This window comes from Euleptes europaea, chromosome 7 (genome assembly GCF_029931775.1).
Source record: "Euleptes europaea isolate rEulEur1 chromosome 7, rEulEur1.hap1, whole genome shotgun sequence".
Taxonomy (NCBI): Eukaryota; Metazoa; Chordata; class Lepidosauria; order Squamata; family Sphaerodactylidae; genus Euleptes; species Euleptes europaea.
This window is the reverse complement of record NC_079318.1, coordinates 77,689,861-77,710,007: the sequence shown is the minus strand read 5'-3', so window position 1 is coordinate 77,710,007 and position 20,147 is coordinate 77,689,861. Positions and strand designations below refer to the sequence as shown.

The 20,147-nt window shown below is 46.1% G+C and overlaps 1 protein-coding gene across 1 annotated transcript in view; it reads right to left on the bottom strand.

Moving 5' to 3' along the window:
• Window positions 1-257: 257 nt before the first annotated feature.
• The window catches only part of KIF3C (kinesin family member 3C), a 50,611-nt gene continuing 30,721 nt past the window's right edge, over window positions 258-20,147 (bottom strand). The window contains exons 2-8 of the mRNA XM_056852384.1: window positions 8,202-8,303; window positions 7,586-7,708; window positions 6,596-6,714; window positions 2,996-3,115; window positions 2,396-2,525; window positions 1,793-1,968; window positions 258-716 (exon numbers count right to left, since the gene is read on the bottom strand). Of these exons, the coding sequence (XP_056708362.1) occupies window positions 623-716; window positions 1,793-1,968; window positions 2,396-2,525; window positions 2,996-3,115; window positions 6,596-6,714; window positions 7,586-7,708; window positions 8,202-8,303 (864 nt within the window). The 3' untranslated portion in view covers window positions 258-622. The remainder of the gene's footprint in view (window positions 717-1,792; window positions 1,969-2,395; window positions 2,526-2,995; window positions 3,116-6,595; window positions 6,715-7,585; window positions 7,709-8,201; window positions 8,304-20,147) is intronic.

Genomic DNA, 20,147 nt, shown 5'->3' with positions numbered 1-20,147 from the left:
ACAGTGGTGAACAGAAAGTGAAGATGCGACCAATACTCTTCTTGCAAGAACAAAAGGAGTTTCTATGGTTGATGTGATCATATTCCTGTCACCAAGTCCTGCCCAACTACATAGTGGATACAACAAAGCAGACCACGACTCCTCGAATCCTGAACAACACAGAGGGAGCTCTACACTGCTACTGGAGCTAAGTGCAGATTGTTCGGCTTCCTCCATTTGCCATAGGGGGCTCAATGGAGCATCAATGGAGAGATGAAAAAGCAACAGTCTTCTTCTAGGGACATTGTGCGTTGTGCAGCCACTCCAACATCGGCAGGAGAACAGTCGGCCCTGTGCTCCCCGCTAACTGAAGATGCTGCTCAGTCTGGAACCCCGCGTCGTCACAAAGACACACCATAAATAAATATGTTAAATAAATAGAATGACAGATCCAGAGAGGGTGGGGACGTGGACCCCAGGGAAGCCGTCATCTCTTACAGACACGCAAACACACAAGAAGTAGCTAAAGACAAAGAACAGTTAGTGCAGGGGAAGCCCGTCCCTGGGCCACATGTTCTTGGGCGCAGCCAGAGGCGGGAGAAGGAGCGCAGTCCTCCCTGTGCGAAGGAAGGGCAGAGGGGTGTTACTTGTGAGCCATTGTTGTGGAGGGTTTCTGTGAGCTGGAGGCAAGGGATACGTGTGTCGCTGAGGATGGCAGGGAACGAGGACTCTGGCACCTGGGAAGAGGATAAAAGAGAATGAAATAATGGTCTCTGATTTTCCTCTCCCCCTCCCCACTCTCATATAAAACCTTACATTGTTGAAGCTATTTGTTCCTAAACAAGAATCCCGACACAGAAGAGTCCAATGATCCCATTCAGGTGTGACTCATTAACCTTTCTCCCCAGATGCCACACAGAACTTCAGAGGCAGAACATGGTGGAAATGTCCATTCATTCTTGTTATTTTCCCAAATGTATTGGGCAGCCTGAAAGGCCTTATCATAGCTAAATTTAGTCCATGGTTGCCTGCTGTTTTTGCAGAACATCTTGAAACGCAAAGGGCTCTTGGCCTGTTTTTCAGATTGGCTAAATCATTATTTCATTATTATTTGTTTATGACTATATCAGGTAGTAACGTAGACAGTGAACGGCATTCACTGAGGAAGCAAACCTTACCAGTTTTACCATGATATGCAGTGGAGCTTACTGCCAGCAAAAGGTCCTTATTGCAACCTAACACTACAGTCTTAAGCAAAGTTGCACCTTCTTTAATTCCACTGAATCCAATAGAGTGTAACTCTGTCTAAATTGCATGGTAAAGTGGGTGATCCAGGCTGCCCACAGACAAGATAGAGTTGAGCACGCACCAAGAGGGGGGAAACCGAGGGAGATGAGATCTGCCTCCACAATACTATGACAGTTTATAGGAGAATGTGAGGCTATTATTATTCCCCCTATGATTTCTCATGGGCACCAACTTGTACATGTAGTACATGATGCCACCCCTTCCGGATCTGGTAAAATCAAAGTCTTGAGCCTTTTGTTGGTGACTGCAACCACTAGTTTTACTGCAGTCTCTGTCAGCAGCACTGCTTAGGTCTGTATGCACTCCTCACCCTGCTGCACTACCCACCCCTCACCCTGCTATCTACCCTACAAAATGTGTCATATTTGGGAGACATCACCACCAGTGCTAGGACCTGGGGCCTGAGGAGAAAATACCCGCCCATGTGCTTGGCTTTCTGACTGTGTGGATGACCACATTGTAAGCTCTTCTCTGTCAGCCCTAAAACATGTCTTTGCCCACTCACCAAGACCGTGACTTCCGCACTCGGGATGCAGCAGGCCGTTCTAAGAGGCTATCCAGGCGCATAAGCCTCTCCAGGTGCAATGCTCGTGGATCGTGTTCGCTTTGGTCCTGTGTGATCTCAAACTCAAATACAGCTGGCGGGGAGACATCTAGTTCCAGAAACATGATGTTCTCAGCCTGTGGGAAAAGGAGATAGGATGGAAAAATACAGACAAGAATGAGAGACCAGCTTGACCTACAGTTGGAGCAGATAATTCAATACATACACAAACATGTATTGAGAAAGGGGCACCTAAAGTATCTTCAAATTTAGTAGGATGGGTTAATAAAGATCTTTGTGTATATTATTTATAAATATTTAATTCACCTGCTGATTTGGGATAGGGTGACCCTAGTCATGGATCTGAATAAACAAAACCTTCTGCAAATTTGAGACTGACAGATCTTTCTGTATTGCCTGACTTGTATGTGTCATTCAAAATGGGAGAAGGCGTATTTGGGGAAAGGGTTTGCCTTGCACTGTGTAAAGCTGATTCTGTTGGACACCCCTTCCCTCCCTCAGATCCTTTTTCTCCACTTGTTTTCCCAAGTCTTTTTGGCTCACCCGGTACCGAGGATGGGAGCCCACTGACATGGCTAGGCGAGCGTATTGGCTGATAGGCCTCTTATAGCCCACTGCAGAGGTTGGCCGCTTCTTCATCTGGGTGTTCCCACTGCCACTGATGCTGCTGCACCTGTTGTGAAGGACAGATTTGTTTTCCAAAAATGAAATGCAACAACAATAAAAGTAACAACAATAAAAGTAGGATCTATAGCTTCACGTGCCAGGCACCTCTGCCTGCCTTCCTGTGTCTGAGCTGGAGGTAATTTCCCTCTAGCTCGCTCCCCAGACTCTATAAATTTAGCCCTTCTTTTGACTGTTCTCATCTTCTTTTGTTGCTCAGGGGTTTTGTATTACCTGCCTCATCAGCAGGTAATTTGCAGTCAATTTTTTGCACACATTTTTTTCTAGTTAACACAGACCAAAGAGTGCTGAGAAGAGGGGATTTGTTCCCCTACTACCTTGGCTGCCCTCAGAGGTAGCTTAGGTTTTCTACAGTATCATTTTAAAACAGTTTGAAACCTGCTTAGCTGCCATGTCTTCCAAGTAAAGAGCCATGAAGACAGCAGGCCCTCCAAAAAGAAAAAGAAGTCAAAGACTCACCCTCCTCCAGTCAGCACCAAGGGCTGGAATTTCCACTGGTCCTCCTCGCAGTCGAAGTAGAGGCGGTTCATTATCTTGTTCTTCTCCTCAGGGGGTATGAAGTTTTCAATTATGAGGTACCTGAACATGGAAGGGGTAGAGTCAGGTGGAGGAAGGCTACCATGGCAAAATGTGCCATTTGGGACCCTAAACAGACGTGACCCACACGTGACTGGGGAGGGAAGGTGGACGGAAGGCACAGCTTGGGGGGGAAATGAAGACAAAGAAGTGGCATTGCGTTTATTTTCTTATTCATTCTGAAACGTGTCGCCCATTTAATAGTCCACACAAGGCTAACAAGTCCATTATCAGTTTTAGCATGAAACGTCTCTCCCAAGGAGTTGAGCTCACGTGGGTTGATCGTGTCTTGTCTGTATCATGGCTGAAGCTTGCTCCTCTGTGCTTGCCTCATTACCTGGAGTAGCCGCCCCTTTTCTGTTAATCAAGCTGCCCCCCTCACCTCCTCCACATCTTTCCTTTCAGGTCCACTTCTCTAGCACCAGTTCCTGCCCTCATTTTCTCCCTTTGTTTCCAACTCACTCTCCCCTGCCCCTTCACCTCATGTCACTGTGGCATCCTGACATCAGCCTCCCACATCCAGAAGCGGCCCTGCCAGGAGGCAAAGCAAGGTGATTCCCCTCACACAGTAGATTTGAGTTACCATTAAAGGTGGCAGAGACAAAGATCTGAGTGGCCCAGGGGTGACGATCCACTGAAAGTTCACCTGCACAAGCCTTGTAGTACAGGAGCTTTAGAACATCATACTCCATTCAACGTTTGGATTTTCTGTTTCAGGTACCAATATATCTTGGTCCAATCCTGCCTATCCTGTTAACGCATGCCATAGTATTCCCTGTTACTATGTATGGGTACGAAAGCTGGACAATGAAGAAAGCTGACAGGAAGAAAGTTGATTCCTTTGAAATGTGGTGTTGGAGGAGAGTTTTATGGAGTTTTACCGTGTACCATGAAAGAGACAAATAAGTGAGTTCTAGATCAAATCTAGCCTGAACTCTCCCTAGAAACTAAAACAACTAAACTGAGGCTATCGTCGTTTGGTCATATTATGATAAGACAAAAGTCAATGGAAAAGACAATAATGCCTGGAAAAGTTGAAGGCAGCAGGCAGGAAAAGAGGAAGACCCAGCATGAGATGGATTGACTCTATAAAGAGGCCCTCAGTTTAACGTAAGACCTGAGCAAGGCAGTTAACAATAGGACGTTTTGGAGGACACTGATTCATAAGGTCGCCATGAGCTGGAAGCAACTTGACAGCACTTAACACACACACAATCCTATCTATATCCTGCCTTAACTATCAAATCTACACTAGTGATTAAAGGCAGGAAATGTTCCAATTCTGGATTCTGTGCAGCACTTGACACATGCTTTGAGCACTAAACCACTGATGTAAAACAGCAGTATTACAAGTAGGGAGCAGAGAGAAAATTTGGGAATGAATTGCAGAGGGGTGGGAGGAGGGGGCTCATTGCTTAAGGCAGAAGGAAATAAACCATGAGTTTATTTCCATAGCTCCACAAAATGGCGTGGTATCAGAAGCAGTTTCTACCTCACCAGTTTCAGGTGACAAATATTTCTTGTGATGTCAGGAGGAACAATTGAGTACTATCAGGATCCTTAACTTGGTATAAACTAGCTGCCAGTGTGAAATTGAAGAGATGAAAATAAACTCTGAGGGAACGCTATTCCTCATAGTCACTGTCCCTCAGGTCAACAGAGGAGGCCCTAGTCCAAATCCCCCTGTTTGAGAAGGGTATCATCTATCAGAGTTAGAAGTTTTTCAGTCATTACCTCATTGCTAAGGAATGATCTCATTGGTGGCCAAAGGTATTAGACACCAGGGGGAAACATAACATCCTTCCCTCTGGGAAATATGTGTGGTATAGTGATTAGAGTGTCAGATTAAGATCTGGGAGACCCAGGTTCAAATCCCCATTCTACCATGAAAGCTTGCTGTGTGACCTTGGATTACCTGGGTGATATTCTCTCAGCCTAACCTACCTCACAGGGTTGTTGTAAGGATAAAATGAAGGACAGGAAAACTGTGTTAGCCTCTTTGGGTCCCCATGAGGAGAAAGGGGGGGTATAAATTGATATCTATCTGCCTGTTTGTCTCTGACCTGTTTTAAATGGGATTCTTCTGTATATTCATTTAATATTTATTTTCAACAGTGTGGTTATTGATATTTGTTTGATTGTATTTTAAATAATTTTAAAACAAGCTGCCTTTAAGATCAAACACCAGCGTAGATGGCAGGCTATAAATGATTAAAATAGATACTTGTCAGGCCTGTATCTCAGTTGGTTTCATTTCCCACTGCCCAGACTCAAGGACTGTTATGAATTCCTAAACCCGTTTGAAGCTGTGGGAATCACAGCGCTGTTTGTGTTTTGTAATCTCCTGCTTTTTTCTATGCTTTTATATTACCAAGCCTAGGCCAGCAGGCCTCATTGCTGTCACCCTTCCTATTATGCTCTGTTAATCTATTTGACCAGTAAAGACCAGCTTCTTTGGACCTGATTGTCTATGCTGTGGTTTCTGGTTCTTTTGGACCAAGGGCTTACAATATTAATGGTTTTATTTGCTTGTATGGAATAAAAGCGGCTTACCAGGTTGGATCCTACCAGCTTTCCATTGGCTGAAGCTAATTATTCCATGCCTTCCCCTCCTCTCAGCAGCCCCCCCCCCCCCACCAAAAAGGCTATACCAAGGATTGGGGCCCCCACATAGATAAAAAAGCCATGTGGGACAGGGGTGGCACTGAAGAGGGGAATTGGGCAAGTTCACTCCTCCTCTCTCTTGTGGAAAGAAGGCAGAATGCAACCCAACAATCTCATGTGGCTGTAAAGTGCTGTGGGGGACCAGCCGTCCCAGACTGGAGACTTTAACAGCAGGACCCCACAGTCTTATTCTCTGTACTGTTGCAGTTATTTGCCAGAGAAGGGAGCAGCTGGCCTACTCTCTGCTGCACTTTAACACCACCATGACAGATGGCCAGAAGGAGGTATTGCGGTTACTAGCTCAACAGGGGCCAGGTGACACTAAGGACCAATAGAAGAAGAGTTGGTTTTTATACCCCACTTTTCTCCACTTTTAAGAAGTATCAAAGTGGCTTACAATCGCCTTTTCTTCCCCTCCCCACAACAGACACCTTGTGAGGTAGGTGGGGCTGAGAAAGTTCTGAGAGAACTGTGACCAGCCCAAGGTCACCCAGCAGGCTTCATGTGTAGGAGTGGGGAAACAAACCTGGTTCTCTAGATTAGCGTCTGCCGCTCATGTGGAGGAGCGGGGAACCAAACCCGGTTCTCCAGATTAGAGTCCACCGCTCTTAACCACTACAGCTTGCTGTTTTCCACCTGTTCCTATAAAATTCCTTTGGGCAATTTCTCAATCAGATATAGGTAGAGTAGCTCTTGCTCTGCTCTTTCCTGCTGACTACTGACAACAAGAGGAGCCAGGAGCATCAGCCTTTGCATGGGCTTTCCCCAGACTGGGCAGCCACTTAACCATGTCACACCCCATCACCACAAGGTACCTACTTGAGCTTCAGCTCTCGTGTCTGCTCATTCTGTGCCTCTTCCAGATCCTGTCGCACTCGGATGTATTCATCATGTTGGTCCTGGATTTCTGCCTTCACAGCCTGGAGCTTGGCATAGAGCTATCACGGCAAGAACAGATTGCTTGAACTAGGGAAAGAGCCACTAAAAGGGGGAGACCGGGGGAACAAAAGTCTAGGGGGCTTGTGGGACAGACAATACACCTCTGGTGTGCAGTTACAAATGTACCAGCAACTTGCCAATATTTCCCCCTCTCCAATCCTTTTTCTCTTCTCCCCATCACTCCGAAGTGCTTGCACACTCAAGAACAAGTGGAGGAGTTGGATCCTCCTAGGCACTTGCCTGCTTTAAAAGAGCTTTGTGCATTGATCAAAGTGTCCCCAGACGGCAACTCAGCATTGTCATGCTAAACAGCCGAGCAGCTGATTTGTTTTCCTATGATAGTGGGGTTTGGTCTCAGTGGTGTGAGAGAGGCCCAAAGAGAATCCTCGTCTGTGGCTCACAGTGACTCTTGATGGACCAGCTTGTGGCCTGACCCTGAGTGATTCCACAAATCATACACTGAAATACTTGCTGAGGGCAGGTACTGAGGATGGAAGAACCTTAGAGTAACCAGCTTGCTGGGGGTAATGTGTAGACGACTGGGAAAGGCAATGGCAAACCACCCCATAAACATAGTCTGCCTAGTAAACGTCGGGATGTGGTGTCAACCCATGAGTCAGTAATGACTTGGTGCTTGCACAGGGGACTACCTTTACCTTTATCTCTGCATAGGACTTCACTGATAGATACCTGTTGGATTGGTAATAACTCTCTATTCCCAATATCTTAATCTTACAAAAATTCTTGATGGATAGATTATTCTGTGGCAAAGTACAAATAGGACTGGGGTTACCAGGTGCAGTTCTCTCATGTTGGGATGACCAAACGTTTTCCTGTTCCCCCCTCCCTGTATTCCTGCAGCTCTCTCACCTTCTTCAGTTTCTTGGTTTTGATCTCCACTTCTTGCTGCAAGGAGGTAAATGTCTCCCGGAGCTCCATGGTCTCCTCATCCCGCAAGAGCATTTCCTGCTGCATCTCCCGCTCTCGTCGTTTCTGCATTACAGGAACAAAGCGTGCTTAGTCAGCAGAGGGCAATGTGCGCAACCCAACAATTGCAAGCAGCCAGAGTGCTGGGACTGCTAGGGTTGCCAACCTCCAGGTAGTAGCTGGAGATCTCCTGCTATTACAACTGATCTCCAGCCAATAGAGATCAGTTCACCTGGAGAAAATTGCCGCTTTGGCAATTGGACTCAATGGCATTGAAGTCCCTCCCCTCCCCAAACCCCACCCTCCTCAGGCTCCACCCCAAAAAACCCTTACCAGTGGCGAAGAGGAACCTGGCAACCCTAAGGATTGCCCATCCTAGCTTGCCGTTCACAAAGTGCTTCACTTTCCTAAAAACAGACTGGAGGGAATGGTTGCTTGCATTTCCAAGTGGATACCAGCTGCAGCTGGAATCAATTAGCAAGGGAAGTATCTGCCTTGGGGCTGGCTGGGTAGGGAGGAGCAAGAAGGAGGTGCTGGCCCTGCTTCTTTCCAGACTTACCTGCTCTGCAATCTCCTGCCTCTTCAGCTCCAGCATCTTCTGTTGCTCATTTGTGTGGTCCATGATGTTTCTCCCACCAATCAGCAACTTGCTTTCCATTGCCTGCAGAAGGGAAGGGGAAGGTAGCCAGTTACAGCTAGGAGTCCCATTGCTTTGCAAAGGTTGTGTCTGCATAACCAGAATGGCAACTTTTAATAAGCTATGGATGCATTCGATCCCCCCCCCCGGTGGTCTAATTCATATGACAAAGCCAATTCATGACGGATGCTATAACCCCTGTTCAGAGGCCAAGTTACCAAAATCTAGCTCATATAATGAACACTGGCTGTGCTGTCCAGTGGCTATGGAGCCCGTCACACTGTTGATCCTCCTCTCACAACCTTCATGGTGGTTGTGATGATTTCCAGGCCTGACTGCCACATACTGAGGAAGGTAGCATGAATACCAGTATGATACCACCATCTCCAGTTAAAAGGATCAAGTAGTGGGCAATGTGAGAGATCTCTATCAGAGACCCTGGAGAGCCACTGCCAGTCTGAGGAGACAATACTGACTGTGATGAACCAATGATCTGATTCTGTATTAGGCAGCTTCTTGTGTGTTCATGTGGTGTGCAGAATTCAGTGCAGATCACTGCTGTGACTGCTTGAAAACCTGCCTGAGCATTTTGATACCATGAAGTCCGTACATGCAGAACCAACCGTATCAAAGAGGGCTATGAGGAAAAATCCATGATTCAACTTGGTTGCCAATGTCTAGTGGCTGGAAAAGCACACTGGGAGAAACCTGTTCATGTCTGAATCCACACTGAGAAAAGATTTAAAAGGAGGTGGGAAAAGAACTCCATATTCACAGTGCAGGGTGGGGATTCTTGTGGACTGGGATTATGAGAGATACCAAGAGGCAGAGGCAAGGAGAAGTGGCTATCTCAGGCAGCAGATCTGGATCCATCAGAAGTGGCAGTCAAGTGGAAACCTGGCAGATTTTGGCTTAACTGATTCCTACATAAGCCCCACTGAAATGAACAAGATGTGGTTAAAAGCATTATTGTTTCTTATATTAATTAGGGGGATACTGTGATTTTCCACTTGAGGCAGAAGCCAGTCGTAAAGATTACATACGAAAGGAATCAATTCTTACAATGCCTCTCACCATGGGGCATCACACATACACAATGGTAGGAAATAAGTTTGCTCCTGCTAAAATATGGGTCTGATTGGAACTCCACTTTCTAGGGGGTATGTTCTCAAGAAGTATCATGGCAAGGTGACTTCTAACACATTCCTTCTTACAATCAGATCAAGGTCTGGTAGAGGTTTCTCCCCTCATATCTTTTTCAGTGTTTAGGAGGTACTTATCTGCAGAATGCTTTGGTATTGGATAAATTAATATGGGAATGTTCTCACAATCAAGGACCCAGTGCGGTGCAGGTACTAGACCTGGATCTTGGAAACCTGGGTTCAAGTCCCAGTTTAACCCCTGACTTGCTTTCTGCCTCAATACCCTCTCTGGAAAAAGAAAGCAACCAATTTTGTGGGTATGTTAAGAGAATAAAGCAACTAAGGCTTAGAAAATGAGCTGGACACACAAAATGAACTGGGGCAGAATCGCAGCTCCGCCATTTCAACCACCAGAGCAACAATCCCTGGCCAGGAGCTGCGTGAACAGATGAAGCAACAGTTGTAAACTAAAAGGAAGCATGCTCAAGGCAGGACTGCACATGATGTCTAATTCTGTGATTATGTTCCGTGGTGGTGGTGGTACAAGATTGCAGCTGCTCGGGACAATGTACGAGTCCCTCTTTGTGGGGGTAAACACATGGCAATTTTCAGTGGGAAAGAGGCATAATGGAAGAAAAGCTCCCCCCCCCCCATCAGTCTTCTCCTCTAAATCAGAGCACTTGCAGCCGCAATCTGTAAAACAGAAACATCTGGGGAAACAATAACAAAATTACGCATGCTATGTAGTTCTGCCTTTTGGTTAAACCAAATGAAAATAACCACAGAACAAGCTGTCTAGGGAGGTGATTTTCAGAGGCTTTCAAGGAGACCTTTGACCGGCATCTGTCAGAAACGCTAGGCTATCCTGCCTAAGGGCAGGGGATCGATTAGAGTGTCTCGTGGCGTCTGTTTTTGTGAAAGCGTTTCCACCTGGCAGCAGTACTGTGAAAAAGAACCAGTGAAATAGGAGAACCTCTTGCTCTGCTTTGGGCATGCCCAGCTGGTTTGTGGACCCTTTCATGTTGAAGGTGTTGTGGACAACGCCCTCTTGTGTTTCTGTTCCTGTGCTGTGCAGTTGATGCATCCCAGACGAGCGGGCGCACTGCCAGGACCACTTCCTTCCGCACAGCTGCTGGACTCCACAGCTGCTGCTGGATGCTGGACAGCTGCACTCCCAGCCCCACCATCCTTCCTGTGAGCTTTGCAAATAGAAAGCACCTCCCTGTTCAAACCTTGTAATCCTCCACCTGGAAGGAAGTGTGTCGCCAGGGGAAGTTGGAGACTTACAGAGAAATCCTAAGCAGGTCTACTCAGAATCCTACTCAGCTTTATTCCAGTGATTTTGGGCCACACCACTCAGGCTGTGTAGTGCAGCGAGGGTGGGGGGACTGCCTTGAGCCTGCTTTGCACAAATACGCACATCTCAAAGGGACCAGCAGGAACTGCCTGTGCTGTCTCCATCTTCCTGCTTTGAAGCAAGAATATGGGGAGGGGCGCTCTTTAAATAGCCATCGCTTTTCCTCCAAGGACACCCCTGCCTTCAAAGCAGGGAACCACCCATAAAAACGGCAGAGGCTATAAGTACAGGACTTGTGCCTTAGCTCAAGCATATTCATTGTGCATCCTTCAGCTTAAGAGACTAAAATTATTCTTATTTTATTTTTCACTTATAGTACATGAACATACGGAAGCTGCCTTATACTGAATCAGACCATTGGTCCATCCAGGTCAGTGTTACACTGGCAGCCGCTCTCCAGGGTCTTTCACATCACCTATTGCCTAGTCCTTTTTAACTGGAGATGCCAGGGATTGAACCTGGGAACTTCTCTGCCACTGAGCCACAGCTTCTCCCTTTCTCAGTGGAACCTAAGGAAGACTACAGGTATGATAAAAAAAATTTCAGTCACTCAGTAAGTGGATTACATATTATAACATTTGAATCTAAGAGCAGAGATTCCTAGTAAGACAAAAGAAATGCAGTTGGGCTGGGATTTTAGAACAAGGGGGAGGAAACTGAATGACATTTGCAAACATATCTGTTTAAGGCAACGGGACAATCAGCATAAGAAAGACTTTATCTGTAATAAAAGTCATCTCCTGAGTGGTCCCTTCCAACTCTATGATTCTATGTGCTGAACTGTTACCCTGCAGCTAGAAAAGAAAGACAAACAAGTTGGGTAAACCATAAATGAGATGATCCATTGCTTGTGACCTGTAATGCACTCTACATAGGTCTGTAAGTCCGTTCAGAAACTCCGGTTAGGAGAGAACATTGCAGCTAGGTTATTATCAGGAAATAGGCAGAACACTCCCATTCTGCAGTCACTCCATTGGCTGCTCATCAGTTACTGGGCTTAATTCAAGGTGTTATCTGTCACATACAAAGCCCTTCCTGGCCTGGGTCCCTCACATCTGCAGGATTGCCTCTCTCCCTATGCTCCACTAGAATAGCTTCACTCATCTCAGCAGGGCCTTCTGCAGGGGCCACCCTGCAATAAGGCAAAATCAATAATCACCTGTACTTGTGCACTCTCTGTTGTTGCCCCACCTTATGGAATGGACTGCCTGATGTGGTTAGGAAGGCTCCTACTCTCGTGGCTTTTCACAAACTATGCAAAATGGAATTTAAAAGGGCTTTTTGCACAGGTAATAGCACTATACTGTAACCTAATGGTTCAGAAAGTTGCATTGGTAAAATAACTGGGTCTGTCCACTGGATGTCCCATCTTGTTGATTGTATTTGCCTTACTATTCAATGCACTCTGAATCTCAGCGAGAATGGTGGAATATAAACAACATACATAAATAAACAAATAAATAAATAGTGCAAGAATATTAGAATGATCAGAAAGAGTAGTAGCAATTATACTCGCCGGAAAAGTTGTTTGCAAAAAAGCTCCTTGCCATAACCACTGGACCGCACTCCCCTTTTGGCATAGGTGGCATAACCATAGCACTCCTTCCCTGACACAAGGCTCCCACAAAGCCTTATTCGAATGCAAGAGCACAGCTGTGGAACACGAGAATCAATAACGAAGAACAAGAGTACCTTTACTCAAGTGCAGAGTGCACATCCGGCATTACTCAGCCCACATACATCAGGTCTAAGAGGAGATGGTCAAAAGCCTGAGTCCTTTAAAGCTTCTGCAAGAAAACTTCCCACTGAATTGTGCTCCATTTTAAGGCGTGTGTTTGTGGCGGGGCAGGAGAATCTCTCCATTTCAGGTGTCAGAATATCTTTCTTCTGTCCAAAATATATCTACATTTCCAGAAACCTCAAATGCAAACACCTAGCGGGTTGCTGAGCATCTGACTTCCCTTTAACGGGGGAATTGGAGCAAGAAAGGCTTCTCCACCAGAGCTAGGGATGTACCTGTGATACAAGAGGACAGCACAGGACTCATTATAAGAGAGCCTGCTGTGCCCTCAGGGCACTGTAACTCCCAGTTCTCTTTTGAAACACTCTCCCTCCTTCCTTCCTCTCTCACAGGAGGAGGCTGTCAGCTCTCATAATATCTCACACACCTTGGATGGCAAATGTGCCCTCTCCCATGCGCTCTTAAAAAGCAGCACCCTGTCAAAGAATAATCTCAGCTGCCTCCTGGGCCCTTTGAAACTGTCAGCTGGGGCTGAGGATGGCAAACGGGGACATCACATGTCTCTCCCATCACACTGACCTTTGTCTCAGGGATCTGCTTCCCTACACTGATGTGCACCAGAGAGACTGAGATGTACTTGGTTACAGCACCTCTGGTGCTATGGGCTCTTCTACAGCTGTGGCTTTTCAGAGCTAGTGTCGGAAACAAGTCTTTGAGACTCAGGCCATGGTGCTGGGCTCCTTTGTACCATGAGCTTATCTCCGATCTGAGACACCTGGGTTCAAATTCTGCTTTGACCAACAGCGAGTTACTAGCTCTCATACTCTAGTATGGGACTAATACTGACCTAACTAGCAGGGTTGGGAGGGAAGGCGGCATGGTATAGCCCACGCTTGTCAGATCCTGGAAGCTAAGCAGGTCAGTGCTTGTATGGGAGACCACCAAAGAAGGCTCCGCAGAGGAAGGCAATGGCAAACCACCACTGCTTCTCACTTGCCTTGAAGGCCCCTTGCAGGGGGTCACCATAAGTAAGTTGCAACTTGACAGCACATCTGCATGTAACTAGCAGGGTTACAACCCCCCCCCCAAAAAAACCACTACAGGATTGGCTGCCTCCAGGCCCTTTACAACCATGAGCAGACAGACAGCATGGTATAGTGGTTAGAGGATTGGCTCTGGGAAACTTAGGTTTGTATCCTCACTCTGCTATGGAAGCTTTATTACTTTTATTTTATTATTTGATTTGTCTCCCCCCTTCCATCCCCAGCCAAGGCCAGGCTCAGGACGACTAAAATTATCAAACACATAAAATATATAAAAACCATAATATATAATAAAACTTAAAAACATTAAAAACCAATTTCCTATTTGTTAACCAGTTAAATAATTAAAACAAGCGGTGCTCATCGCAAGAGCATAGGGCCATGGTGGGCTTGGAAAAACAGTCAGGACCCCTGATTTGAGCTGGTAACAGCATGGAGGGGGTGGGGAGTCCAGCTCTGATGACACACCATTGCTTGCTAGGTGACATTGGGCTAATCACAAACTCTCAGCCTAACCTATCTCACAGGGTTGCTGTGAGGGTAAAATGCATGAGAGAAGAGTGATGTAAGCCACTGGTCCCCATTGGAGAGAAAGGTGGGGCATAAATGAAGTAAATAAATAGCTGAAGCTGACAAATAGGGACCCCCTATATGAATTATACGCCTCCCTTGTAGCCCTCTTCCCTGCCAGCTAGAGATAACACAAGGGGTCTCTGCAAGGCTGGCCCAACCCTATAGGCAATACAAGCAAATCCTGAGGCATCAGAAATGGGGCTATTCTTAAAAAAAAAACTAGAAAGGAACTATAGAGCAGGGGTGTCAAACATAAGGCCTGAGGGCCGGATGCAGCCCCTTGAGAGCTCTTATCCGGCACGTGAGCCAACTGATGCAGCCCCCCCCCCCCCAATTCTCAATCTGGGCTGGCAAGGCATGGCCCAGCCTGACCAAGTGACATTTACGTCATATCCGGCCCTTGTAACAATTGAGTTTGACACCCCTGCTGTAGAGGGATCATGCCTACCTCCACACAGTTAGACAGCCTTGGGGTCCTTGAGACATTCTTGTCCCCAGCCACAAGCGAGATATTTGGGGGTGGGGTGGAGCCAGTTTTGTGTGGGGGTCTTAGCTGAACCAAAAAATCCCATTCTTTCAGGTTGGGGAGTGGGGTCATGTAAGCATCCCATCATGCCAAGTATCACTTCAAAGCCAGAGTGGAGTAGTGGTTAGAGTGTCAGGCTATGATCTGGTAGACTCTGGTTCAAATCCCCACTCAGTCACAGAAGCTCACTGGGTGACCTTGGGCCAGTCACTTTCTTTCAGTTTAACCTACCTCACAGGGTTGTGAGGATAAAATGGAGGAGAGAACAATGTCAGCAGCTTTAGGTACTCAATGGGAAGAAAAACAGGGCACAACAATCCAAATAAATAAAAGGGGACAATGATAAAATATCCTTCTGTCTAACTTCTCCGGGATCCCATGCCCAGAGATCTCTGTACCCTATGCTTAAGTTCTCCACACCACCCTAAAAGTGCTGTGTGCAAAACCTGCATAATACTGTGTCAATAGTTAATCAGTCTATATCTTTTTGGAGGCAAGATCTACATAAATCCCCACTTTCTGATTGGTGAAAGGTGAACCCTTCCTTCCCAAAGAAAGAAGAGTTGGTTTTCATATATCGGTTTCCTCTACCTTTTTAAGAAGAATCAAACCTGCTTACAATCTCCTTCCCTTCCTCTCCCCACAACAGATATCTTGTGAGGTAGGTGAGGCTGAGAGAGTTCTGAGGGAATTGTGACTGGCCCAAAGTCACCCAGCAGGCTTCATGTGGAGGAGTGGGGAATCAAACCCGGTTCTCCAGATTAGAGTTCACAACCACTACACCACGCTGGCTCTTGAGATGTAGTGTAGCAAGAAGGGAGCTGCATCTGGCTCCCTTTGTCAACCATGAAAGCTTTTCATTCTAGTCCATGAACAGGGAGATTTAAGCACAAGATAATCATTGCAAATGTGAGTTATCCAGGAACTATATTTTATTTTTATGCTCTTTTTTCCCTTCCCAAATATCACACACACATGTGCTTACCCGTGTGTGCTTAGAAATAAATCTCTAAAATGGGATCTTTCTCTGAGAGACTTGCTGTTTTACTTTCCCCTGTTCCGTTCACCACTAGGGATCTTGAGAAAGGAGGTGGATTGCCTTGATAAGACATGGGATTCACCAAGAGCTCATCTTACATAGTGAGCATGTTGCACCTGGGTCCCCACTCTGTGTCAGATGTAACACAATCATGTGAATTGTAGGTCGTCCCTAACAGTTTGTTTCAGAAACAAAATCAAATTGTTCTTTTGTAACTCATGAGATCATGTGGGTGGGGTGCGATTGGAGAGAAAAAGTTGCCCCAGACTTTCCATTTGCCCCAGAGGGGCAACAGCAGCACCTATTGCTTCACACCTTGAAATAAATGGCTGAGGGATGGCGAAGGAGAGCAGATCTGCTTTTTCTCTCTGCCTGCCTGCAAGATGCTTCTTTGCCCTTCCAGCCTTCTTCTCCCCATCTCACTGCTGAGCCTGGAGATTGCACCCAAGAGAGGTGTAAAGCTGGGGTAGATGGGAATGCAAGCCATAAAGACTTGGGGGGAGGGGAAGAAGCCGAGTTACAGCAAGGAATCTGCCTCTGCCACTGTCCCCAGGGCCTCATTGGAGAGAGGGAATAAGTTCTCTATTTCTCGCTCAGTGTTCTTCATCCAGTTTCTTTGCATGTGCACGAAATTTTCCCTGTCTGGAACAAAATCCCTCCTCCCAATTCCCCCTCCCACAGCAAGGTTATCAGATCATCGGCATTGGAAGAAAACAGCCACTGTCAAAGCTGCAACACAAGGAAAGAAGCACAGGCTGTGGAGGGGTTGTGGCTCAATGGCAGAGCATCTGCTTCACAGGCAGAAGGTTGCAGGTTCAATCCCTGGCATCTCAAGTTAAAAGGATCAGGTAGTAGGTGATGTGAAAGACCACAGCCTGAGACCAGAACCACTGCCAGTCTGAGTAGACAATATTGACCTTCGTGGACCAATGGTTTGATTCAGGAAAAGAAAGCTTCATGTGGGGCTGAGCACGAGAAGACCAGGGCCTGAAGTCCAGAGCAGCCTTCTCTCAGAATACACATTTGTATGGTTGCCAACCTCCAGGTGGGGCCTAGAGATCTTATGGCATTCCTCAGGGTGCAATTCTATCCCCCATGCTTTTTAAGCTCTATCTAAACCCTTGGGACAAATCATTCATAGTTTGGGAGTTGGTTGTCATCATAGAATCATAGAGTTGGAAGGGACCACCAGGGTCATCTAGTCCAACCCCCTGCACAATGCAGGAAATTCAAAACTACCCCCACTCCCCCAGTGACCCATACTCCATGCCCAGAAGATGGCCAAGGTGCCCTCCCTCTCATCAATATGCTGACAATACTCAGCTCTCTATATTAGTAACCCTACACATTGGTCACCTTTCCATTTCCACCAGGCAGGATGGAAAAAAGCGGCAACAGGCCATACTCTGGCCCAAGTTGGTTCCTCTTGCTAAGGAAGCTCTTAATGCAATTGGTTGGGACTTAAATGGAGCCCTCCCCAATAAAAGTGAACAATATGAAGTGGTCTTATATTGAATCAGAGCACTGGTCCATCTAGCAGTCTATTCTGACTAGCAGGAGGTTATTAGGGGGTCCCTGAGAACATGTGGGTTTCTGCATCAATCTAAGAAGCACCTCCCCAGACAGCTGCAGGTTCAGAAAACAGTTCTGGGGTGGTAAGACTAAAGCCCCTTCACCATGTGCACCCAAATTGAATTGTGCAATGTGTGTGTGGGCGTTGAAAAGAACCTGCAACTCTTGCCTGTTACACAAGGATGGACCTCAGACCCAACCTGTGTACTCCGTAACATGTGAATGGGCTTTAAAGTAGACAAGCCAGACGCTGAAGGGGAATTTCTGCATGCAAAGCAGATATTCTACCACTGAACCATGGCGTCTGCAAAAAGCAATCTGTTTGGCCGTAAAACAAGTGTAGGGAATAGCGGAGTCCAGAAAACTAGCTCGGTTGCGGGCTAATTAAGCGTTCACCAGAAAACTGTGGTGGATTATAAATGCTGAGCACAGAAAGCGCCAGACAGCCCTTCCAGGAGACTCCACCGATCGCGGCTTTAAAATTAATCTTCCAAAGACAGCAGCAACCTCCGGGCAGATACAAATGGCAGCCGTTAACTGCCCGCGCATCAGTGGCCACGGAAGGCCAGAGAAGAGAAATATTCGGAAGAGAAAGTTCAGTTCACAAGCTGAGCAGAGCTCAGGGGGTTACCATACTTGGAGAGGAGGGAGGCAGCATTGAAGAACCATTGCTTGGAATGCCTGTCTTCTACCCTGGAAACCCTCCCACATAATCTCAGAAGTGTGGGATTTCCCCGTGAAGGAAGAAAAAGCACTCTACACTTGCACAAAGAAACTCTATTATTTCCAACTATGTTGTATAACCCAAAGGTATGGAAAGAAGGAATCAGGCACAAACATGAGCTCACATTAGACTAACCCATGGGTCGGGACCTTCAGGTGGGACCCTGCTGGGTAGCAAACCCCTCTAGACTTCTCTCCCCCCCACACCCCGGTTTTGCTGCTTGCTCCAAGTGTGCTTGTGTAGAGGAAGAGCAATCTGTTGCTCTTGCTTTTCCTTGCACAACCCTTGGAGAGTGGTCAAGGAAATCGCTATTTTGCATGTTCTCATGAGGAACATGCATCTTACACTGTATGCACACATGCTGCTATGCTCAGTCAACAAAATTCCTGCTAGAAAACCTAGCTTTCTATGATGAAAACGTGGAGGGAGACAGTGCCGAGGCATGCCCTCTGTACCAAAGAGGCACACTGACAACAAACAGCCTTCACACAGTCAAGGATCAAAGGCTGCTGCAATCATCCCGGGTTGCCTGTGGAAAACAAATCCTCCTCTGTAGGAACAAGGAATTCCAAGGAATTATATTTCCTTGCTGACTGCACACAGGTAAAGTACACCCTCTCCCATAGGGATTTCCACAGGGGTGGGGTGGGGTGGGACTTCTCAAAGAAAGAACGACAGCCAATCACAAAGCGGCATCTCAAGGGGTGGGCTTCTTGTTTTGGAGACTGCTGGTGCATGGCTTCTAAAGAAGAAAGTGTGGGTCCAACCAGCAACAAATCTCAGGTAAAACTCCCATGCGTAAATGACCTTTGTCTCCACATGCAAGTCACTGGAAAGCTGCATTTAGATTTCTGTTCTATTTCTGTCACCTTTTACTTTTGCTTCTCATCTATCTTTAACAGTTTAAAGAGTTTTTTTAGTCATCCATTAAGGCTTTTCATTTCTTTTAACAACAGTAATAGTATTTGCACATTCTGCCTTGACGATATCTTTGGTTTCAACCCATAGTTCTTCTGGTTCCCATTCAGTTCAACTCAGTCAGGCAAATCTGTCCTTTACATGGTCTTTAAACTCTTCAGGGATGTTGCTTAGATTGTACTTTGGCAGTATTACTGTTTTGTTGTTTTTCTTCAGCTTTATTCTAATTTTTTATTTTAACAATTCAAGGTCTCTACCACTATCTTGTCTTGTTTTAGCAGGAAAAACAAAGCTTTCCCATCTTCTGCTTCTGATTATGTAACTTATTTGCTTTCTGTATCAGCCATCTGATGATGCCCATGTATACAATCGTCTGTTCGGTTGCTTGAAACATGATTGCAAAGGACAACTTGTCTTCACAGAAGTCTATGAGTCGCTCTCCTACTTTATTTCGTGCTCTTTGCCCAAAATTTCTGACATTTGATTCTACTTTGTTTCCCACTTGTGCATTCCAGTCACCTGTGATGATCAGCACGTCTTGGATAGGTGTGTGATCAATTTCTTCCCCTTTCTTTAGATGTGTGATCAATTTCATTCCCCTGACTGCTTGTGCTACATTATTCAAAGGTTCATATTATTTAAATTTGGGGGATGCTTTATGATGGCGTTCTAAGAACTTTTTAAAAGGTAAACTCCCTTGGGTTCGCTGTGAAGTGAAGAAAGTTAGTATAGAATAATTTTAGTAAAGAAATAAAAATAAACTTTGATATTTACTTTGAATTTTAGCAGTTTATTTGTATTGATATACTATTTTCTTCTCTCTGTATTTTCTGTAATCTTATAAAGTAATGAATAAAGACTCTTTTACGTGGCAGGTTCGCTGTGGAAGTACACACACACAGCCTTTGGTACATAATTTTCCTCAGCATCAAACTTGGGGAAGACTGTATACCTGTTTCGGGGAGGGACTGACTGTGTACTCTGCTGATCGGCAGCGGGCTTTGCATACTATTATTCACTCCCCTCGGGCAGCAGTTTTTCGACTTTAAAAGAGCTGTGTGTGTGAGTTTTTCCAGGTGCCAAACACATTTTAAATCAGCTCATTTCTGATCATCAGGACCCGGGACATACCAGGACAGGCCATGAGGAAGATATAATGTGTAGTCAGTCCCTTTGCACCCTAGGGAGGGATGAAACACAACCATTTTGAAAGCCACCTGACCTTTTACTTCT